The sequence below is a fragment of the Barbus barbus genome, assembly GCF_936440315.1.
Source record: "Barbus barbus genome assembly, chromosome: 18".
Taxonomy (NCBI): domain Eukaryota; kingdom Metazoa; phylum Chordata; class Actinopteri; order Cypriniformes; family Cyprinidae; genus Barbus; species Barbus barbus.
In genome coordinates this window covers 27,714,622-27,734,224 of record NC_136746.1, presented here as the reverse complement: position 1 = coordinate 27,734,224, position 19,603 = coordinate 27,714,622, and the positions used below count along the sequence as shown (strand labels likewise).

Here is a 19,603-nt window from a genome sequence, read left to right as displayed (position 1 = left end):
ATGGTTGGCACGCGCATTACAAGTCATTCAGAACTAAACACGTTGTATGCTTATATTTTAATAGCCTTAACGCTTTCGGATTGTGTGGTATAAACGTGTTCAGTGAAATGAGCATTGGTTGGTGACTTGAAAATACATCAAAGCAAGTGAAATGATGCTGTGATGTTTACTATGTATGCTTGACAGTTTTATCAAACGCGCGCGGGTTTTTTGTTTTTTGGCGCAGAGTATTTTCGTGAGTAGCCTAGTATAGTAGAGGATGTAACGCGTTCGGCAGAACCGCGTGCTTAACCATGTGCCCATGATCTTGTTTCGCTTTTAGGAATAGTATGACTGCTACTAGTAAAGATCTGAGATCTGTAGCAACACTGGCAGTCTTTATGCTTGTTTCACCCCTAAAATATTTAGAGTACTAGTTAACCCAAAATGAATATAATGCCAATATAACCCGTCTCATAAATGTGTTAAACGTTGAAAGTTTAAAGTGATTAGAAGCTTATCAACTCCAAAAAGGACAAAAGTACCATACCAGTAGTAAATAGAGCTCGTGTACTTTATCTCCATTTGGTGAATACATGGCTGAATGAAGTGGCATTTACTGGAAATATATGATGATATTGATATTGAGATTTTTGCAAGACTTTTAAAGACCAATGAAAACAAAAGGAAAGTTTTTGACTTTTAGTCTGTCTGAACATATATAATAGTTTCCTCCTAAAATATGACACCATTCAATTTTATCATTGCAAACACAATGAGACTGTATTGTTTCTTATTTACTCAATAAAAGATTATTTTATTTTTTTGATTTTGACATTAATTCTATGAAACTGAGTAGTTTAAAGAAATGGAAAAAAATTTTTGGATCCTGATTGGTTGTTTACAATAATTAAATTGTCCAGTTTAATTCACTGTTTTGCTTTCTGTGGTGTTTAGTTTTCTGCAAAGGTTGAGTTTGAAGCGTCATGATGGTGATGATGATGCTGATGCGTGTGCTTGTGGCTTGGACAGTACTTCTCATGCTCATTAGATGAGATTCATGTGAGCTTTATCATTAACCGAGATAGTGAGGTCTCAGTCAGTTCCAAAGCAGGCAAATGTTCCTAATGTAACTCATGTGTATGCATGCATAGCGTGCAACTCTGGCCACATGCTCATGTTAGGCATAAAACTGCCAAACCTTGATGGGTTTCATATGTGGTATTGTGTCAGCACAAAACTTGCATAGTGCAAATTCAGTCCGTAGATACAGAGCTAGTATCTCTATTTTCAGAAGTCAACAAAATGCACAATCTGGTTATTCCAAATTACAAATTGTTTGTTTTATTATAATCTTTTATCAGAATGAATTAACTCAGAAATAACTTTACTTTTCTTCTGACATCACAAAGGCGACTTGCAACCCTTTGCCTCCAAGCAGCTGGCTTCATTCTGGTATCTAACACATAGTTTTCACAACCCAAAGACCTATCCTAATTTTTTCGCACTGAACTCATATGTGTGTCATATTAAGGCATTAAAAGGTGGTGTCAATGCTATTTGGAGTAGTAAAGCAAAACTAGGGTTTGGGATTTCAAGAGGTTGGAGTGGTTTTATAGAGTTCTCATTTTACAGGAAACATGGCATAAATAAGCTGACTTAATGTTTGTTTCAATCCAGTTTTGCAGAAAGTCAAACTCATATACTTTCGTAAATGTTTCCTTTAGGATGAGAATAGAGGGCAAATTAAACGGCCTTATGCTCCAGCCAATTGTGAGTTTCTCACTCTTGAATGATATCCAGTAGAGAAAACGGGCCTGCCGCCCAGCTGCCTCACAGCACTTTAAGAATGAGATAATTGTGGCCTGCTGTTCTTCTGTGACACAACACTAAACCCATGGGGGTTTTTGTTATAGAAATTGGATATTGTTTAGCACAGGTAGGGTGGTTCTTTACTCGATCAATGGTTGCATGAAGAAACTTGATCATCCTTTGCATTGCACAAAAGGTAGGGCTGAGATATTCCTAAAGGAGATACCTAGGGTGCATTCTAACAGTCTTTTTAGATTAGTCCAATTCACATACTGCATTTTTCCCTGTGCAGCTGGGGTAAATTATGCAGGTGTTTCACACATTTTTATCTGAGAACACAAGTTAATCAGTGGTTTCTGGTTTAAGAGATGCTCTGTGACACATCTATATATCACCCAGCCATACTTTAAAAGGTTCTTTAAATTATTGAAATATTCTTCACACTGAGAATAAAAATGGTTCTTTAAAGAACTGATTGCTGAAAAGTTTTTCGGGGAAACAAAAATGGTTTGTCAATTGCATTGCTGCAAAAAACCCTCTTTTGGAAACTTTATTTTTTTAAATTGTAGTAGCAATTTTGAAATTCAACCAGGTCTTGAGTTGGGAATTGGGAACCATTTTTATTCGAAATATTCTAATATTCCATTACAGTAAAGAAATGCCACAATTTCATAAACTAATTTCATGACGTTTGGTGCTGTCAACAGTTTTTGAATGTTTGCAGTTATATTAGAGGAATAATTCAACCAAAGCTTTCCTAAAAGAACGGGTAAGAAACAGAATCATTAAGTGAATCTGCACCAGAATGATTTATTTCTTAATATAATTCCCACCCGTCTCCTTGTTCTTGTGTTGTGGAGATAGGCCGATAGAATTGGTTCACAGGGCTTTCTTGAACTGAAATCTGTTCTGAGCTTGTTCTTGGATGCGCTGTTGATATTCTCAGGTTACAGACCCTCTCGCCAGGTCTGCTCAAGGCTCAACATATGGAGTGAAAACAGTATCAAATCCTCCCACAAATGCACGTGAGAGATCCACACGTGCGCACACGCAATCCAAGCAAAGGCAAGTGCATTATTGCTTCTTCGCTCACAGAATGATCCTCAAATACTGTTGTACCCATTATTTCATGCACAACAAATCGCGAGTCCTTTGAATAGTGTTCTGCCTTAAGAATGTCTATAAATACGTGCTTTTGTATTTGCGGATTCTTTTGAGACTGTCATTCCGCGGCCTTAACTCACAAATGCGCACAAGCCTATCTGTACAGTGTACAGTTTACCTATGGAATGAATGAAGTAGGCGGTCAGACGTGTAGTAGAATGGCGATCTGAATGGCGATCCACTTTAAGGACCCAGATTTTTTTTTCTCCCAACATTATTGCGACCAATATTTGGAATTTCATCGTGATATTTAGATGTATTTTTTTTTATTGGTTACACGTGTATCTTCATCTTTTGTCTTATGTGCATAAACTGTAAAATTTTATGATCCTTTGTGTTTGTGAAATGCAGTGAGCTGTATGTTGCTAATAACACATTTCTGTAGCGCCGTGGTCTGTGTTCGTTGTGGCTATACGGCGTTGCTTTTAGTGACAGGAGTTCGAGTTACTTTATCTTACTTTACTTTACTTTACTTTACTTTTGTCATTTAGCAGACGCTTTTGTCCAAAGCGACTTACAAATAAGAAAAAGTAACTAAAACTAAAAAGTTACAACTCTATAAATACTATCTACCCACATATTTAAGAAAATAAAGAAATTAAATAAAATTAACACATGCATATAACAACAACATTTCAATAATAATCATATCAATGAAAAAATTAAATAAAAAGCTACTACTATCCCTTGCCGGTGTCCCTGCCCGGTGGAGTCGCACGGTAGAGTCGATACAAGTCTTAATGCGATACAAGTTCAAAATGCTTAAATTTATTCCAAATGTGCCGTCTACTTTTCTCTGGGCAATGAGTGATGCCCATTTGTGAACGATTCATTCTTTTGAGTCAATTCTGTTCAAAGGCTTGATCAAACCAGTGAATCGGTTCACAAATCAGTTTGAATGATTAGTTCAGTTCCCTGCCGCATTCTGTCAGCCCTGTGTCATGTGTTCCCGCCTCATGTTTCCATATTTGGTTTGTTTCCTGTCCTCGTTTAGTGTTATTATTAATTCTTGTCCAGCTGTGTTTGTGATGCTATACATAAAGAAAAAGAAAGGAAAAAATTATTTTGTTTTTAACAGGCATTGCCTGTTTGGGCAAAAAAATGATTGTAACATCGACATAATCATATTGCTTATATAGGCTCCGTGCATGCATGTTAGGATAATAACAAAGCAGAGGAAATGTAACTGTACAGAAAAAGGCCAGCATTTTACCTTTTTTTTTAAAATTATTATTATTCGGAAGAAACTTACCTATATTGTTTTCAAGGCATACAACAAGTATCGCCTATATGTGAAGAAGCAAAACAAGCGCGTTCATATGGGAAATCAGTCGTTCAGCCATTGCTCAGTTCAGCTGATAAGGCTTACAGCAGTTCACCATGAATCACTATAAATAAAGCATTTCATGTTATTCAAGTTATTTGCAGAAATGGTAGTTTCGCTAACGTTTAAAAGACATATACACAACAAACGAAAAGAAGAGAAAGGACTATGATTGGACCTGGGACTCGAACTCCTGTCACTAAAAGCAACACCGTATAGGAGCAACGAACGCAGACCATGGCTCTACAGAAATGTGTTACTAGCAACATACAGCTCACTGCATTTCACAAACAATAAGGATCATAAAATTGTACAGTTTATGCACAAATGGTAACAGTCATGACAAAGAAGACGAAGATACACGTGTAACCAATGAAAAAAAAATCTAAATATCACGATGAAATTCCAAATATTGGCTGCAATACAATGGGGGCAGTAGTGGCCTAATGGATAGAGAGTTGGACTTGTAACCTGAAGGTCGTGGGTTCGAGTCTCAGGTCCGGCAGGGATTGTAGGTGGGGGATAACCAAAACTCTCTCCTCCCTCGATACCACGACTGAGGTGAGACCGAATCCTCAACTGCTCCGGGTGTATCACTACTGTGTGTACACTTGGATGGGTTAAATTCAGAGCACAAATTCCGAGTATGGGTCACCATACTTGGCCACACACCACTTCCCTTTCCCCAATAATGTTGGAAAAAATAATCAGATCGACATTCTACTACACGTCTGACCGCCTACTTCATTCATTCCATAGGTACACTGTACAGATAGGCTTGTGTGCATTTGTGAGTTAAGGCCGTGGAATGACAGTCTCAAAAGCCGCAAATACAAAAGCACGTATTTATAGACACTTTTAAGGCAGAACACTATTCAAAGGACTCGTGATTTGTTGTGCATGAAATAATGGGTACAACAGTATTTGAGGATCATTCTGTGAGCAAAGAAGCAATAATGCGCTTGGATTGTTTGTGCGCGCGTGTGGATCTCTCACGTGCATTTGTGGATCGCCCTGTTTGTGTGGATCTCTCGCGTGCATTTGTGGATTGTGTGCGCGCGTGTGGATCTTTCGTTTGTGGATTTTTTTTCATTTGTGGATTGTGTGCTCGCGTGTGGATCTCATTTGTGTATCGCCCTGTGGATCCTTCGCGTATATTTGTGGATTGTGTGCGCGCGTGTGGATCTTTCGTTTGTGGATTTTTTTCATTTGTGGATTGTGTGCGCGTGTGTGGATCTCTCACATGCATTTGTGGATTGTGTGCGCGCGTGTGGATCTCTCGCGTGCATTTGTGGATTGTGTGTGCGCGTGTGGATCTCTCGCGTGCATTTGTGGATTGTGTCTGCGCGTGTGGATCTCTCCCATGCATTTGTGGATTGTGTCCGCGCATGTGGATCTCGCATGCATTTGTGGATTGTGTGCGCGCGTGTGGATCTCTCGCGTGCATTTGTGGATTGTGTCCGTGTGTGTGGATCTCTCGCGCGCATTTGTGTATCGCCCTGTGGATCCTTCGCGTACATTTGTGTATTGTGTGCGCGCGTGTGGATCTTTCGTTTGTGGATTTTTTTTCATTTGTGGATTGTGTGCTCGCGTGTGGATCTCATTTGTGTATCGCCCTGTGGATCCTTCGCGTATATTTGTGGATTGTGTGCGCGCGTGTGGATCTTTCGTTTGTGGATTTTTTTCATTTGTGGATTGTGTGCGCGTGTGTGGATCTCTCACATGCATTTGTGGATTGTGTCCGCGCGTGTGGATCTCTCGCGTGCATTTGTGGATTGTGTGCGCGCGTGTGGATCTCTTGTGGATTGTATCCTCGCGTGCATTTGTGGATTGTGTCCGTGTGTGTGGATCTCTCGCGTGCATTTGTGGATTGTGTCCGCGTGTGTGGATCTCTCGCACGCATTTGTGTATCGCCCTGTGGATCCTTCGCGTACATTTGTGGATTGTGTGCGCGCGTGTGGATCTTTCGCGTGCATTTGTGGGAGGATTTGATACTGTTTTCACTCCAAATCAACACCCCAACAGACAGACTATTTCAGGACCCTGCAGCTTTGTTGTGAAACATGGAGCCCCTGAGGGAGCTTTTAGAAGCACTCCGTGTCAGAAGACGGTCTGGGAAACTGGCCAGAGGTGGTTTTTTTTAGGACGTGGGAGGTGGACCAAACCGGGTGATTGCAGGCTGCTGGGATTAATTTGTGGAGTGCAGCTATAACTGTGCGCATTGGCTTGGAAAAATGTAACGGGACTGGTTGTTCGCAGATATAAGGCTTTTAATGAGTAAAGACGGATGTCTTTTAAACATTACTGTGTGTATGAGTAAGAATTAACAATTAAACAATTTTTAAAAATGTTTTGGATATTATGACCAACTATAAAGACATTTTATATAATTTATAAATGCATTTATAAAATATAAAGTATATATAAATGCATATACTCCTTCAGAATATTTATATAATAAATGCGGTACTACATTTCTTTAAATGACTTAATACTTTTAGTCAGCAAGGATGCATCAAACTGACCAAAAGTGTCATTTAAAGAAATTGTTACAATAGATTTCTATTTGAAATAAATGCTGCTCTTTTGAACTTTCTGTTCATTAAAAAACCCTGATACATGTATGGCGGTTTCCACAAAAATATTAAGCACCACAACTGTTTGCGACATTGATAATAATAATAATAAATGTTTCTTGAGCTGCTTATCAGCATATTAGAATGATTTCTGAAGGATCATGTGAGACTGAAGTAGGGCTGGGCGATATGGCTGAAAACTGTATCACGATATCAGTGTTTCATATCGGTCGATATCGATAATTATTGATATTTTTTTTAAGGTGGTAACGTTACATCAAGTTCGTGGTATTACCAGTTTTGGCGGGGACGACGGTCTTGCATAATTTGCAGACGACATTTGGTCTGACTACGGTCAGACTTATAATATCCAAAAACTGCCATACTGGGAGCTGACTTTCTCTTTTATTTACAATTTCCTCGCTCGCTGCGGCACTCATTTTCTGCTTATGAAGAGGAATCCAGCAGACCAGCCAATAGGGTCTGGCTGCAGACGTGCAGTCTCAGCCGCGCGTGCGCACTTTTTTTTTTTTTTTGCGCGTGCGCACTTAGACACGAGACAACGATATGGCGCAACCAAACATGATACTGTTACATTATTGGCTGTTAGCGTGTCACTCCCTACGTTGCTAGGTTACCAGAGAGCGAGTGCCTTTGTTAATGCAACCAAACTTGCTTCGCAGCCTTTGTTTTCTTCCGACGAAGAATAAAAAATATCGAACGTTTTATCGAACACATTTTTTATTGATATCGTTCACGTGTCTATCGCGATACATATCGTTATCGTTTTATCGCCCAGCCCTAGACTGAAGACTGGAGTTATCATGCTGAAAATTCAGCTTTCCATCACAGGAATAAATTAGGTTTTAATTTATAGGAAATGGAAAACATTTCAAATTGTAATAGTATTTCATAATAATGCAGTTTTTACTATATTTTTGTGGAAATAAATGCAACTTTGGTGAGTAGGCAAAGAGACTCCTATCAAACACATAAAAAACTTTTGAATCTTAAAAATACAGTAATTTTTAATTTTGCAAACTTGCATTAATGGCATTTGTTGTGTGTTTAGTGCACTTCATCAGATCACACATTTGGCTGTGCCTATATGAAATCATAAACCCATTTTATATGAATGTAGTTTTGAGACTAGTGTGATCACATCAGGTTTTGTTGATATATCGGTCCATTCCTGGAGTTCCACAACCTCTCATGCCTGCCAACCCTAGGGCAGAGAAGCCCGGTCAAGGTGGAAATGCTTCATTAGCTATCAACCATTATCAGCTAACCACAGCCTGTACTGCTTCCACTAAATTAAAGATCTCCCGTTTAACTTTGAATTAAAATATGGGCTAGAGTTTCTGCAGCTGAATGCTGAATGTTGCCTTAAGAGGGCATCTTGACTTGATTTAAGTGGTGGTATGATTAATATAGTTGTCTTCTGAAAGCATAAAGTGCCTGTATTGGTAAGAGATGATCATTTTTTGTGTTTTAGATTAGTAGTTTGGACATGTGATCACAAGAGTTAGGTCAATCAGACTCCAGTCAGATTCTTTCAGCGTGACTGAGATTTCCAATGGTTGTAACATAATTTGGTCAAATCGCATCAATTATGTAAATTGGTTGTGCTACAGGCTGGTTCAGTCATGATGATGCATTGGAAATGCACATGGAAAGGTGGAGCTGTAATACTCGTTTAAATAGAGAATTACTTTAGATCATTTTTTAAAATAGAGAAATCATAGTTGATTTAATGATTGTTTTCAAACCAGAATTTGTAGAGTTTTTTTGTCTATGCATAAGTGCATTAACTTGTTTGCCTTAACCTCATTACTTAAATTACTGTGCATAGTGAAGTTACTCTGTGCATTTCCAGAAGAGAATAGCAGGAAAAAAGAACTCATGTTTTAGTTTCTTTTGGAAAATACTGATTACCATACCATAGCATTTCGACCTGTTTACCAAAACCTGATTACTGAAATTACTGTGCAGATTTTCTAATGCAGAGAAAAGAGAGCACTTTTCTTAGTTTCTTTGAAAAATACTGATTATTATACACAATTTCAAAAACCTAGAGAACCTATTTCTCAGTGTTTTTAAGTGGTACAACACAGTATGAAATGCAACTTTGAAATTTATGTGAAGAATGTTTTAACATGCAATGAAGCAGCATAAAAAATGATTGATTATATTGATTATACATCCCATATTTTGACCTCCTGCTAGCCAATAAATCTCTTCACTAAGAGGTCTGTTTTGTATATCATGACAGCTGTTTGAATGAAAAGTACTTCTGTGTGTACAGAAACATCAGGAAGTGTGTTTATACGACTGCTGAAAGTATGCTTTTTGGAGGAGGATGATGCATCAGTTTCAAGCATGTCTTTAAGGTTATTGTCATCAATAAGGCATCCATATTTGTTTATGCACCATAAATATAATCATTTAAGCAGATTAGTATATACAGAAAGCTTTATTATGGTCCATGGAGATGGTAGAAACCGACATCACAGTCTCTCATTATCGTCTTAGTTTATCTGAAACAACATGAGAGCAACAGAATCCATTTCCAAGACTTAAACTGTAATAAGCGCCATACAAATATATTGAAAAATGGAATTCACAGGTATCAATATAATGGAAATTCCAGCAAGTAGAAGCACTGAGGCTGTCCGTCCTGGAGTTCATTAGTTTCTCATTCTCCGTTTATTTATATTCTCAAAGAATTGAAGGATTAATCAATATTTCACCCTTTCTTGAGCGCAGAGGATTTTGTGATTCGTTCCTTGAGGGTTGGAGATTTTTCCCAAATCCAGACAAACTGTTGCTTGAGCTCAGGAAATGAATTGTTTGTGTTGTTATATGAACTCTATACCCGAGGCTTAATAAAGCAGAATATGTGATATATTTAAAATATTGTGTTAGAGATTTAGGCTAATTGCAAGCACATGGAAAAAAAATAGAAACATTAATTTAGATATTACAGTATGTTTGTGTTATTGCTGCTAGAATATCCATTGACAACATCATATTTTTGAACAAAATGCAATAATGATAGATACTTACATGGTAAATAATGAGACCTCAGAAAGTATTTGGACATTTAATCAGTTAAAAATATCTAAATATCATTAGTATATCGAATCAATAGCTTTGATTGTTAGAGAAACACAGCACAAGCATATTTTTCAAGATGAACATTTCAATAGAATGCGTTTATTGGGTTTGAAATGACGAAACAATAGATCGTCTGTGGCATTGTGGTTCATTATCCCTGAATGAAGGCGGTCTCCATGTGATTTCAGATTTGATGCCAGATTCTGAAACAAATCAGTGACGGATCCGTCATACAGACACGATGACTGCCACAAACGCTCCAGTAGACAGGTAAATATTGAGCGTGACTTTCTCATGTGAAACAAATGCTCAATAATGACACTGCATGTGAATAACGTGACATGTTTTCCAGGTATAATGCTGTATGGATCATATTCTTCATTCTGGGCCTGGGAACTCTACTACCATGGAATTTCTTCATGACTGCTACCATGGTAACCATTGTCTCGTTGAAACCACTGTTAATGACAAACTTTAATGGAACATTATTAGATAAATCCATCATGTTGGGAACTCTATTGGATTTGGAGTGCTCGTTCTCCTCATAGTTTTGACAATACAAAATGAAGCAACAATGAATATTGCTTTTAAAGGGTTACTCCACCCTAAAATGAAAATTGTCATTAAATCACTTACCCCCATGTTGTTCCAAACTCATGAAAGCTATTAAGATATTATAAGATATTTTGGATGAAAACCAAGTGATTAATGACAATTTTAATTTTGGGGTGGAGTAACCCTTTAAAGAGGAAGAAAAAAAAGTATGCTAAATATGTGAAAGTGACAATATACAGTATGTAAATGAGTTAGAATGTAGGCATGCAAGAATAAAGAATACATGTGGGGAAATGTAAATGAATGTGTTGAAAAGTAAAGTAAACAGAACACATGTATGTGAAAGGAGAAAGTATGTATGTGAGAGCACCTGAATGAATTATGGCTTGCACGGCTTCTCAGACAGTAACAGAACTTTACAAAGTGTACTGCTCAACCTCTCATTGTCTTCTTATTGTTCTTCAGTACTTTACCGACCGTCTGAAGGGCACGCAGACAAACGGAGAACACAATCTGACAGCCAACATGACTGTGGCGATAGATGATCGTAATGTCCTAGAGTCAAAGTTCAACAATGTGATGACTCTGTGTGCCATGGTACCGCTGCTGATTTTCACCTGCCTCAACTCCTTCATTCATCAGAGGTGAGACGAACGCTGTATTTAACAACATGAGAGGGGTTGAGAAACGTACACAAAACGAGCTGACATTAATCAAAGCTAGCATGTAATGGCTTTCTTAAACACACAACTAAGTTTACCCAACTGGATAGTGAAGCTCTTAAAATTCAGTTCTGTCTGATATTAAGACTGCTTGGAAATGTGATGGCTCAAATAAAGCCTAAAGGTCTTTTTTTTTCGTATTCATCATCCTTTCCTATCAAAATGCTTGCTACGGATGCGAAAACGCAGAAAATCAAACCTGTTCCAATTTTTTTTATGATGGACGAACGTTTCGGAGGCAGTGTGTAAACGTGATTGATATTTATTTTTCAATGTGCAAAAAGTTCGGACTCCGTGTGCAAAGACCTTAAAGCTTAACCTTTTTACCAATTATCTGTCGATAGAGGAAGACAAGAAACCGTGTTTTAAAAAAATAATAATTTTTAAAAATGATATGTAATTGAATTATACATGTATTTAATCTAATTAATTGTTACATAATTTTTAATGAATTTTAAATGAGCTGTCGAGCATGAGTGTGCTGTGAGTTAAAAGCATTTATTTAAAATAATCATCTTTTGTAACAATGAAAGTCTTTACCATCACTTTTTATCAATTTAACACATCCTTGTTGAATATTAATTTGTATCAATTATAATGATTTTTTTCAGGAAAAAAGTACTTCTCCCAAACTTTCGAACGGTAGTGTTGCAAACGTGTTACAGTTGGGCGAAAAAGTATTTAGTTAGTTATTTTGTGCAAGTTCTCCCACTTAAAAAGATGAGAGAGGCCTGTAATGTTCATCATAGGTACACTTCAACTATGAGAGACAGAATGGGGGGAAAGAATCCAGGAAATCACATTGTAGGATTTTTTATTAATTAATTGGTAAATTCCTCTGTAAAATAAGTATTTGGTCAATAACAAAACTTCATCTCAATACTTTGTTATACACCCTTTGTTGGCAATGACAGAGGTCAAACGTTTTCTGTAAGTCTTCACAAGGTTTTCACACACTGTTGCTGGTATTTTGGCCCATTCCTCCATGCAGATCTCCTCTAGAGCAGTGATGTTTTGGGGCTGTCGCTGGGCAACACGGACTTTCAACTCCTTCCAAAGATTTTCTATGGGGTTGAGATCTGGAGACTGGCTAGGCCACTCCAGGACCTTGAAATGCTTCTTACGAAGCCCCTCCTTCGTTGCCCGGGCGGTGTGTTTGGGATCATTGTCATGCTGAAAGACCCAGCCACGTTTCATCTTCAATGCCCTTGCTGATGGAAGGAGGTTTTCACTCAAAATCTCACGATACATGGCCCCATTCATTCTTTCCTTTACACGGATCAGTCGTCCTGGTCCCTTTGCAGATAAACAGCCCCAAAGCATGATGTTTCCACCCCCATGCTTCACAGTAGGTATGGTGTTCTTTGGATGCAGCTCAGCATTCTTTCTCCTCCAAACACGACGAGTGGAGTTTTTACCAAAAAGTTCTATTTTGGTTTCATCTGACCATATGACATTCTCCCAATCCTCTTCTGGATCATCCAAAGGCTCTCTAGCAAACTTCAGACGGGCCCGGACATGTGCTGGCTTAAGCAGGGGGACACGTCTGGCACTGCAGGATTTGAGTCCCTGGCGGCGTAGTGTGTTACTGATGGTAGCCTTTGTTACTTTGGTCCCAGCTCTCTGCAGGTCAATCACTAGGTCCCCCGTGTGGTTCTGGGATTTTTGCTCACCGTTCTTGTGATCATTTTGACCCCACGGTGAGATCTTGCGTGGAGCCCCAGATCGAGGGAGATTATCAGTGGTCTTGTATGTCTTCCATTTTCTAATAATTGCTCCCACAGTTGATTTCTTCACACCAAGCTGCTTGCCTATTGCAGATTCAGTCTTCCCAGCCTGGTGCAGGTCTACAATTTTGTTTCTGGTGTCCTTCGACAGCTCTTTGGTCTTGGCCATAGTGGAGTTTGGAGTGTGACTGTTTGAGGTTGTGGACAGGTGTCTTTTATACTGATAACGAGTTCAAACAGGTGCCATTAATACAGGTAACGAGTGGAGGACAGAGGAGCCTCTTAAAGAAGAAGTTACAGGTCTGTGAGAGCCAGAAATCTTGCTTGTTTGTAGGTGACCAAATACTTATTTTACAGAGGAATTTACCAATTAATTAATAAAAAATCCTACAATGTGATTTCCTGGATTCTTTCCCCCCATTCTGTCTCTCAGAGTTGAAGTGTACCTATGATGACAATTACAGGCCTCTCTCATCTTTTTAAGTGGGAGAACTTGCACAATTGGTGGCTGACTAAATACTTTTTTGCCCAACTGTATATTGAATAAATGCTGTTCTTTTTATCTTTTTATTAATCAAAGAATCCTGAAAGAAGTATCTCAGGTTCCAAAAAATATTAAGCAGCACATCTGTTTCCAAACATTGATAATAAGTCAGCATATTAAAATGATTTATGAAGGCTCATTTCTGAAGACTGGAGTAATGGTGCTGAAAATTCAGCTTTGACCACTGGAATAAATTACATAGAAAAGAGTTATTTTAAATGGTAAAAACATTTCACAATGTTACTGATTTTACTGCATGTTTGATCAAATAAATGCAGTCTTGCCGAGTATAAGCTTTACAAAAAGCATTACAAATTTGACTCACTCCAAAATTTAAACGGTAGAGTATGTTCATTTATATTTAGAAACATATTAAATATATATATGCATACATATGTATGACAGACAGATACATTAGATTATATTAAATATATAATCACTTCAATATAATTTATATCATAGAAAGTTCAAAATTGTGTTTATGGCGAACAGACGTGATTAATTGCAATTAAATCTGTTTGCAACTCACATAAATACAGATTACAAACAATATTGCCTCATGTTTCTGATGATCTTAAAAACCCTTTGATCAAAAGGCTTCAGCTTTAAATGTTTAAAATTAGTTTTGTAGAAAAATATCAATTGTCTTTCTTTATAAAACTACAGTTTAATTGAGTTGCACCAAATAGTGAAGGAAGCACATCCCTCGTGACTCACTCCCATCTTGTGTTATTTCACAGTTTTGTTGGCTTTACCATTTTTCTAAAATGTGGAAAATGAAAAATGCTGAGGTATTACCTGATCTTGATCTTGTCAAGCTGATCTTGTGTTGTTTTTCCCAGGATTCCTCAGAAGCTGAGGATCTCAGGCAGTCTGTCTGTCATTTTAGTGGTGTTTCTCATCACGGCTGTGCTGGTGAAGGTGGAGATGGAGCCCCTGCCGTTCTTTGCGTTTACTATGATCAAAATCATCTGCATCAACTGTGAGTATCACCATCATCATCATCTGCAGTGTGTCTCTTCCAGGCCTCTTGACCTCAGTGTCGTGGTCTTCTCTGTAGTTTTTCTCTCCTCTGGGTCGGGTCACAAGGTTTTGGTTTGTGTTTGGAGTTCATAATGAGGAAAAGATGGCTTGAGTTCACACATACATCCTTTGATGCTGATATTAATACACAGTATGTTTTGAGAATCAAGCTGGGGGGAGGTCCTACTTGAAAGAGGAGATCGTTCGTCAGTGAACTCTTTCATGATGTTCTGTGTTATCATGACCTTTACGGGTTTCTATGTGCATTTATCTCTAATCTTAACCATGGTTTGCTGTGTCTTTCTGCAGCTTTCGGGGCGATTCTGCAAGGGAGTCTATTTGGTTTGGCTGGAATGCTCCCAGCGTCCTACACCACGCCCATCATGAGCGGACAAGGCCTGGCAGGGACATTTGCAGCCTTCTCCATGATCTGTGCGCTCGCCTGTATGTGTTCATCCTTTGCCATTCTCTTTATTTTCTTCTTTTCCAAATCGGAGAAACCAGCTTTATTATTGTTAGCTAAAACTAACAAAGATAGCTTCGTTAATTGAAATAAAATCAAATGATATTAAAGCAAAATAGAAATATTAAAAAAGCTAAAAATAATACAAATGACAAAAGCACAACACTTTTGCCGAAATTTGTTTATAATAGGATATAAATAATACTTAATACAAGACAAAACAGATTCAAAGTAGACTCAAATAGATGTTTAAAGCTGAAATAAAAAGAATAGTTAATATAAGAGAATCTTGCATTGGCAGCTAGTTGAAGCACTAAAATTAAAATTGGAAAACAACTAAAATAGAGCTAAATAGAAATATTTTTTTAATAAAACTAATAAAGGACAAACACACATCACAATTAAAAACTAAAACTAATAGTAACATTTAAAATATTAATAAATACTATAGGACATAGTTAAACCAAACCAAAAGTTAAAATTAAAAATAATTCTATTCTATGGAAGATAAACCTAAATGAAAATCGGTAATATTACCTTGGGAACTAAATAAAATAAAATAAATTGAAGTACTAAAGCTACTAGTATATAAACACTAAAATTGCACTGGACACATTCAAAGTAAATTCAAACACGTTTAATAACAGAATGAAATGCAGAACTAGTTGATAAGTCATAATGTATGATTATATGTAAATAAATTTCTACATTGACTTCCATGAGTACTGCTAAATCTGTGTTTTGAAGCAACTCTTTGTTTTGCAGAAATGACTGTTTAGTTCATGCAGGTGTATTGACCTGAGTCTTGTCTTTTCCAGCGGGCTCAAAGCTGCAGGAGAGCGCCTTCGGTTACTTCATCACGGCCTGTGTGGTTATTCTCCTGGCCATCTTTTCTTACCTCGCTCTGCCTAAAATGGTATGATGCAAACTCACATCTGCGTTTCATTTCCACTAATCGATGCTGAGAATTTAGTTTGGATGTTTACATGTTACAAACTTCAAGTATTTGTTCTGCAGGAGTTTTTCCAGTATTATTCTGAGAGCAATGGCTCCCAAACCAGCACTGATGAGGAAAACAAGATGGATTTGCTGAAGCCAGGTAATGTCCAGCGTTCCTTCAAACACTCATGCAAAATGATATGAGACTAAAATATATATGACTATATTTTATATGAACATAAAAATAAATATAACAAATATAAGAATAAAAAACACATTTCCCAATGCATCCAACCAAGTTAGGTTTCACGCTGTGAACGACTGCTTTCCATTTTATTTCATATCACACAAGCTGACAGAAAAAACATGCAGATGTTCTAATATTGCGACGTTTGTGAATACAGTATTATTAATCAGGTCACAGCGATGAAGATTACCAATCAATAAGAAACTGAATTAATATTTAGACAACATACAGACATATCTAATCAAGATTTTGAGGTCATTTATTTGTGCTTCAGAGGATTTATTTTACTATTTTATATTTTATTTTGCATTACTGCTCAGTATTTTAACTTCGGGACACTAGTGCATCTATTTCAGTAGATTTAGTAGTATTTTTTTATTTGATCTTTTACATTAATAATGACTGTACCTTAAGTATTTAGATTTATATCTAGACAATAGTGCCTTTTCAAAACCACAGAAATCTACTTTTTGTGTTAAACTTGTTAAAATATTTTATTCAAGGGGGTCAAACAGTTTCTTAATGTGTTTTTCATGATGTTTAAAGACTTTTTAACCTGTAAAGAGGAACTTGTTTTTGTGTTCTTGGCTTGTAGAGGGTGAAGCAGAGAAGAGGCCGGTCCTGAGCCTGACTGATGAAGAGAGCAAACCCGCCGTGTCAGTGTTTGGCATCTTCAAAAAGGTATCAACTCCAACCAGCTGCCCACATAACCAAGCAAATTAGTGATGCATAATAAAGCCTCTGAAGAGCAGGAAGTCTGTTTCTAATAACACTTGTACTGTCTGCTCTCCTGTCTTAGATCTGGGTGATGGCTCTTTCCGTGTGCTTTGTTTTCACCATCACCATTGGTGTCTTCCCAGCCATCACTGTTGATGTCAAGACCACTGTTGTTGAAGAGGGCAACGGTTGGAGTGAGTGTGTTTGCACGTCACTAAATCCATGCTCCTAATCGTTTTCTCTGCCACTGATAGCGGTCGTGTCACAACTGCTCTGTCTCTTTCACAGATACTTATTTCATCCCGGTGTCCTGCTTCCTCCTGTTCAACCTGATGGACTGGGCCGGCAGGAGCCTGACTGCTGTTTGTATGTGGGTACGTATATGTGTGTGTGTGACAATCGGGCTCAGACATAGACGCTTCAAACACGTGCTGCGAATGCTTTATTAGGGCTTGAATCAGACGGAGCATCTGCTTTTTGTATTTGACCGTCCCCTCCTGGGTTTTCGTGGAATTCCTCTTAAATTGTGATCTTGCTGAACAGACTCGAGCTACAAAAAGCAGAGCAGGGAAACACTGTTGGAAAGTTTCTCTGGAAAATCCTGCATCGTTTGAAAGACCATTTCAGCCAAAAGTGAAAACACTTACGTTGTTCTGAACTCATGTGACTTCGTTTATTATGTGGAACAAGTTGCTGTTTCCATACAGTGACCACAGGCTGTCAAGCTCCAAAAAGGACCATTAAAAGTGGTCTTCTGAAGTCACCTGATGGCTCTGTGTGAGGAACAGACTGAAATGTTATTCACCAAAAATCTTGCTCTTTGTTGCAGCTCTTCAGTTTCATTCATGCAGTTTCAGTCTGTTTCTTGTACATAACTATTTTCATGACTACTCTCATCATACTTTTATGGTTGGTTGAATTGATAGCAAAATTTACTTGTTATACAAATGTAACAGATATAGATATGTTTAATTTATGGTAATACAAATATAGGAAATATACAAGGATTTATTTATCTGCCATCACACAAATACAGTAGATATCAAGATTTTTTTTATTTATTTATAGTAGATATCAAGGATTAAATTTCATAATACAAATACAGTAGATATCAAGGATTATATTTTTAATACAGATATAGTAGATATGAAGGGTGTTCTTATAATACACACATATAGTACACATCAAGGCTTTTATGCATTTGTGTATTAATAACGATAAGACAGATGTTAAAGTCGTTAATGTTGGCGTCGCTGCTAAATCAGCTCTTAGACTGCAGTAAAAGTCAATTTTAACTGTGTTCATTGGTGCTTAGAAAGGTCAGTGTGAAGGTTTTTTGCTGCTGGAATGTCAGTTTTGTCATCACTGGTTTGATAATCATGTTTGTATGCTCGGAACAAGAGTTGATTGTTTTGAGCTCAGTTCTTCTCACGACTTGCAAATGTAAGTCAACACAGAAAACGTTTACACGGAGTTCAGCCTGTTATGTAACTTCCTCTAAAATGTCAAACTCAGTCGCAGGGAAAACTGATGAAGTTATGAAGGATTCTTGGCATAATAACATGAGGACTGGTCAGCTGTCTCATGCTCATGTGCTGCTCGTGTACACCACACTCAATCCAATGCTGGCAGTAGTTGTAAATTAGCCAGATTTAGATTCGGTGTTGTCATGGGTTTGGAGTATTTTAGGAGCAAAACCACTTTCACATGGATGCTCACATGACATGTACTGAATGAGGAAGGCCTGTTCTTCAGTCTTTCTCATGCACTGCTTGAGCAGATGGATTGCAGTGGTTTACCAGCATGGGTTTGAAAATGGCCGAAGCGGTCCTGATGGACCTTGCTAGATGATTTAATGATAATGACAGCCGTGTATTCATTTCCAGCGATATCGTCAACTTGATTGCACTGATACTATTTAAACTGAACTGAGCTGGATGATGATCACTGAATTCAATGATGAACTGCCTGTAACTGAGTGTTTACTGTTGTCCTTTTACTTTATTCACACTTTTTCTATTTAATACTGTAAAGCTGCTTTGATAATCTGGATTGTTAAAAGCACTATATAAATAAGGGTGACTTGACTAATATATTACAAAACTGTTACATTAGACAAGAGAACGCTTATATTATGTTTGGTAACACTTTACAATAAGGTCTCATTGCTTAACATTTTTAATGTTAATTATGTATTAATGTTTTTTTGAGATTAACAATAATTTGGTAAATGTTGAAAATTGTTAAAGTTAACAAATAAAATATTTAATTTTAAATAATATTAGATAAAATAAATATAATTTTTTTTTAAATTTGAATAATAAAATTATTACGTATTAATTATATCAATATTATATGTTATATTAAACGTTCTTTTCAGTGTTTAGTCATAAACTGAAATTAAAAGAGAAAAAACCCAGTTCAAAGTTAAAGTTTAATGTGTAATTATGTTTTTCCTTGTTTTAAATTAGTTTTAAATATTTCTCTCTAGCAATAATTATTTTTTATTTGTTTTGAATTTTAGTATTTTTAGTACTTCAACTTGAGCTTTAGTTATTTCACTTTTTGTTATCTAATATTCAAATATTTTTTTTATTTCTGCAATGAAAACCATTTAAGTTTTCATAAAAATAGTAAATAAAACAATATAGTTTTACCTAAAAATAAAGTTATGCACTTTTTCTTTTTTTTTAG

At 37.1% G+C, this 19,603-nt stretch overlaps 1 protein-coding gene across 5 annotated transcripts in view; it reads left to right on the top strand.

The window, feature by feature from the left end:
• Positions 1–19,603, top strand: part of LOC306884501 (equilibrative nucleoside transporter 1-like) — a 37,880-nt gene that overhangs the window by 16,345 nt on the left and 1,932 nt on the right. For 3 of the 5 annotated variants that reach the window (XM_079440410.1, XM_079440409.1, XM_079440412.1), the window contains exons 2-11: positions 10,161–10,242; positions 10,325–10,406; positions 10,993–11,171; positions 14,363–14,502; positions 14,853–14,987; positions 15,825–15,922; positions 16,024–16,105; positions 16,788–16,873; positions 16,992–17,103; positions 17,198–17,283. In XM_079440410.1, coding sequence (XP_079296536.1) covers positions 10,214–10,242; positions 10,325–10,406; positions 10,993–11,171; positions 14,363–14,502; positions 14,853–14,987; positions 15,825–15,922; positions 16,024–16,105; positions 16,788–16,873; positions 16,992–17,103; positions 17,198–17,283 — 1,029 coding nt within the window. In that variant the 5' untranslated portion in view covers positions 10,161–10,213. Of the gene's footprint in view, positions 1–7,529; positions 7,817–9,158; positions 9,246–10,160; positions 10,243–10,324; positions 10,407–10,992; positions 11,172–14,362; positions 14,503–14,852; positions 14,988–15,824; positions 15,923–16,023; positions 16,106–16,787; positions 16,874–16,991; positions 17,104–17,197; positions 17,284–19,603 lie in introns of those variants that run through there. The other 2 variants (XM_079440413.1, XM_079440411.1) reach the window with 2 other exon arrangements.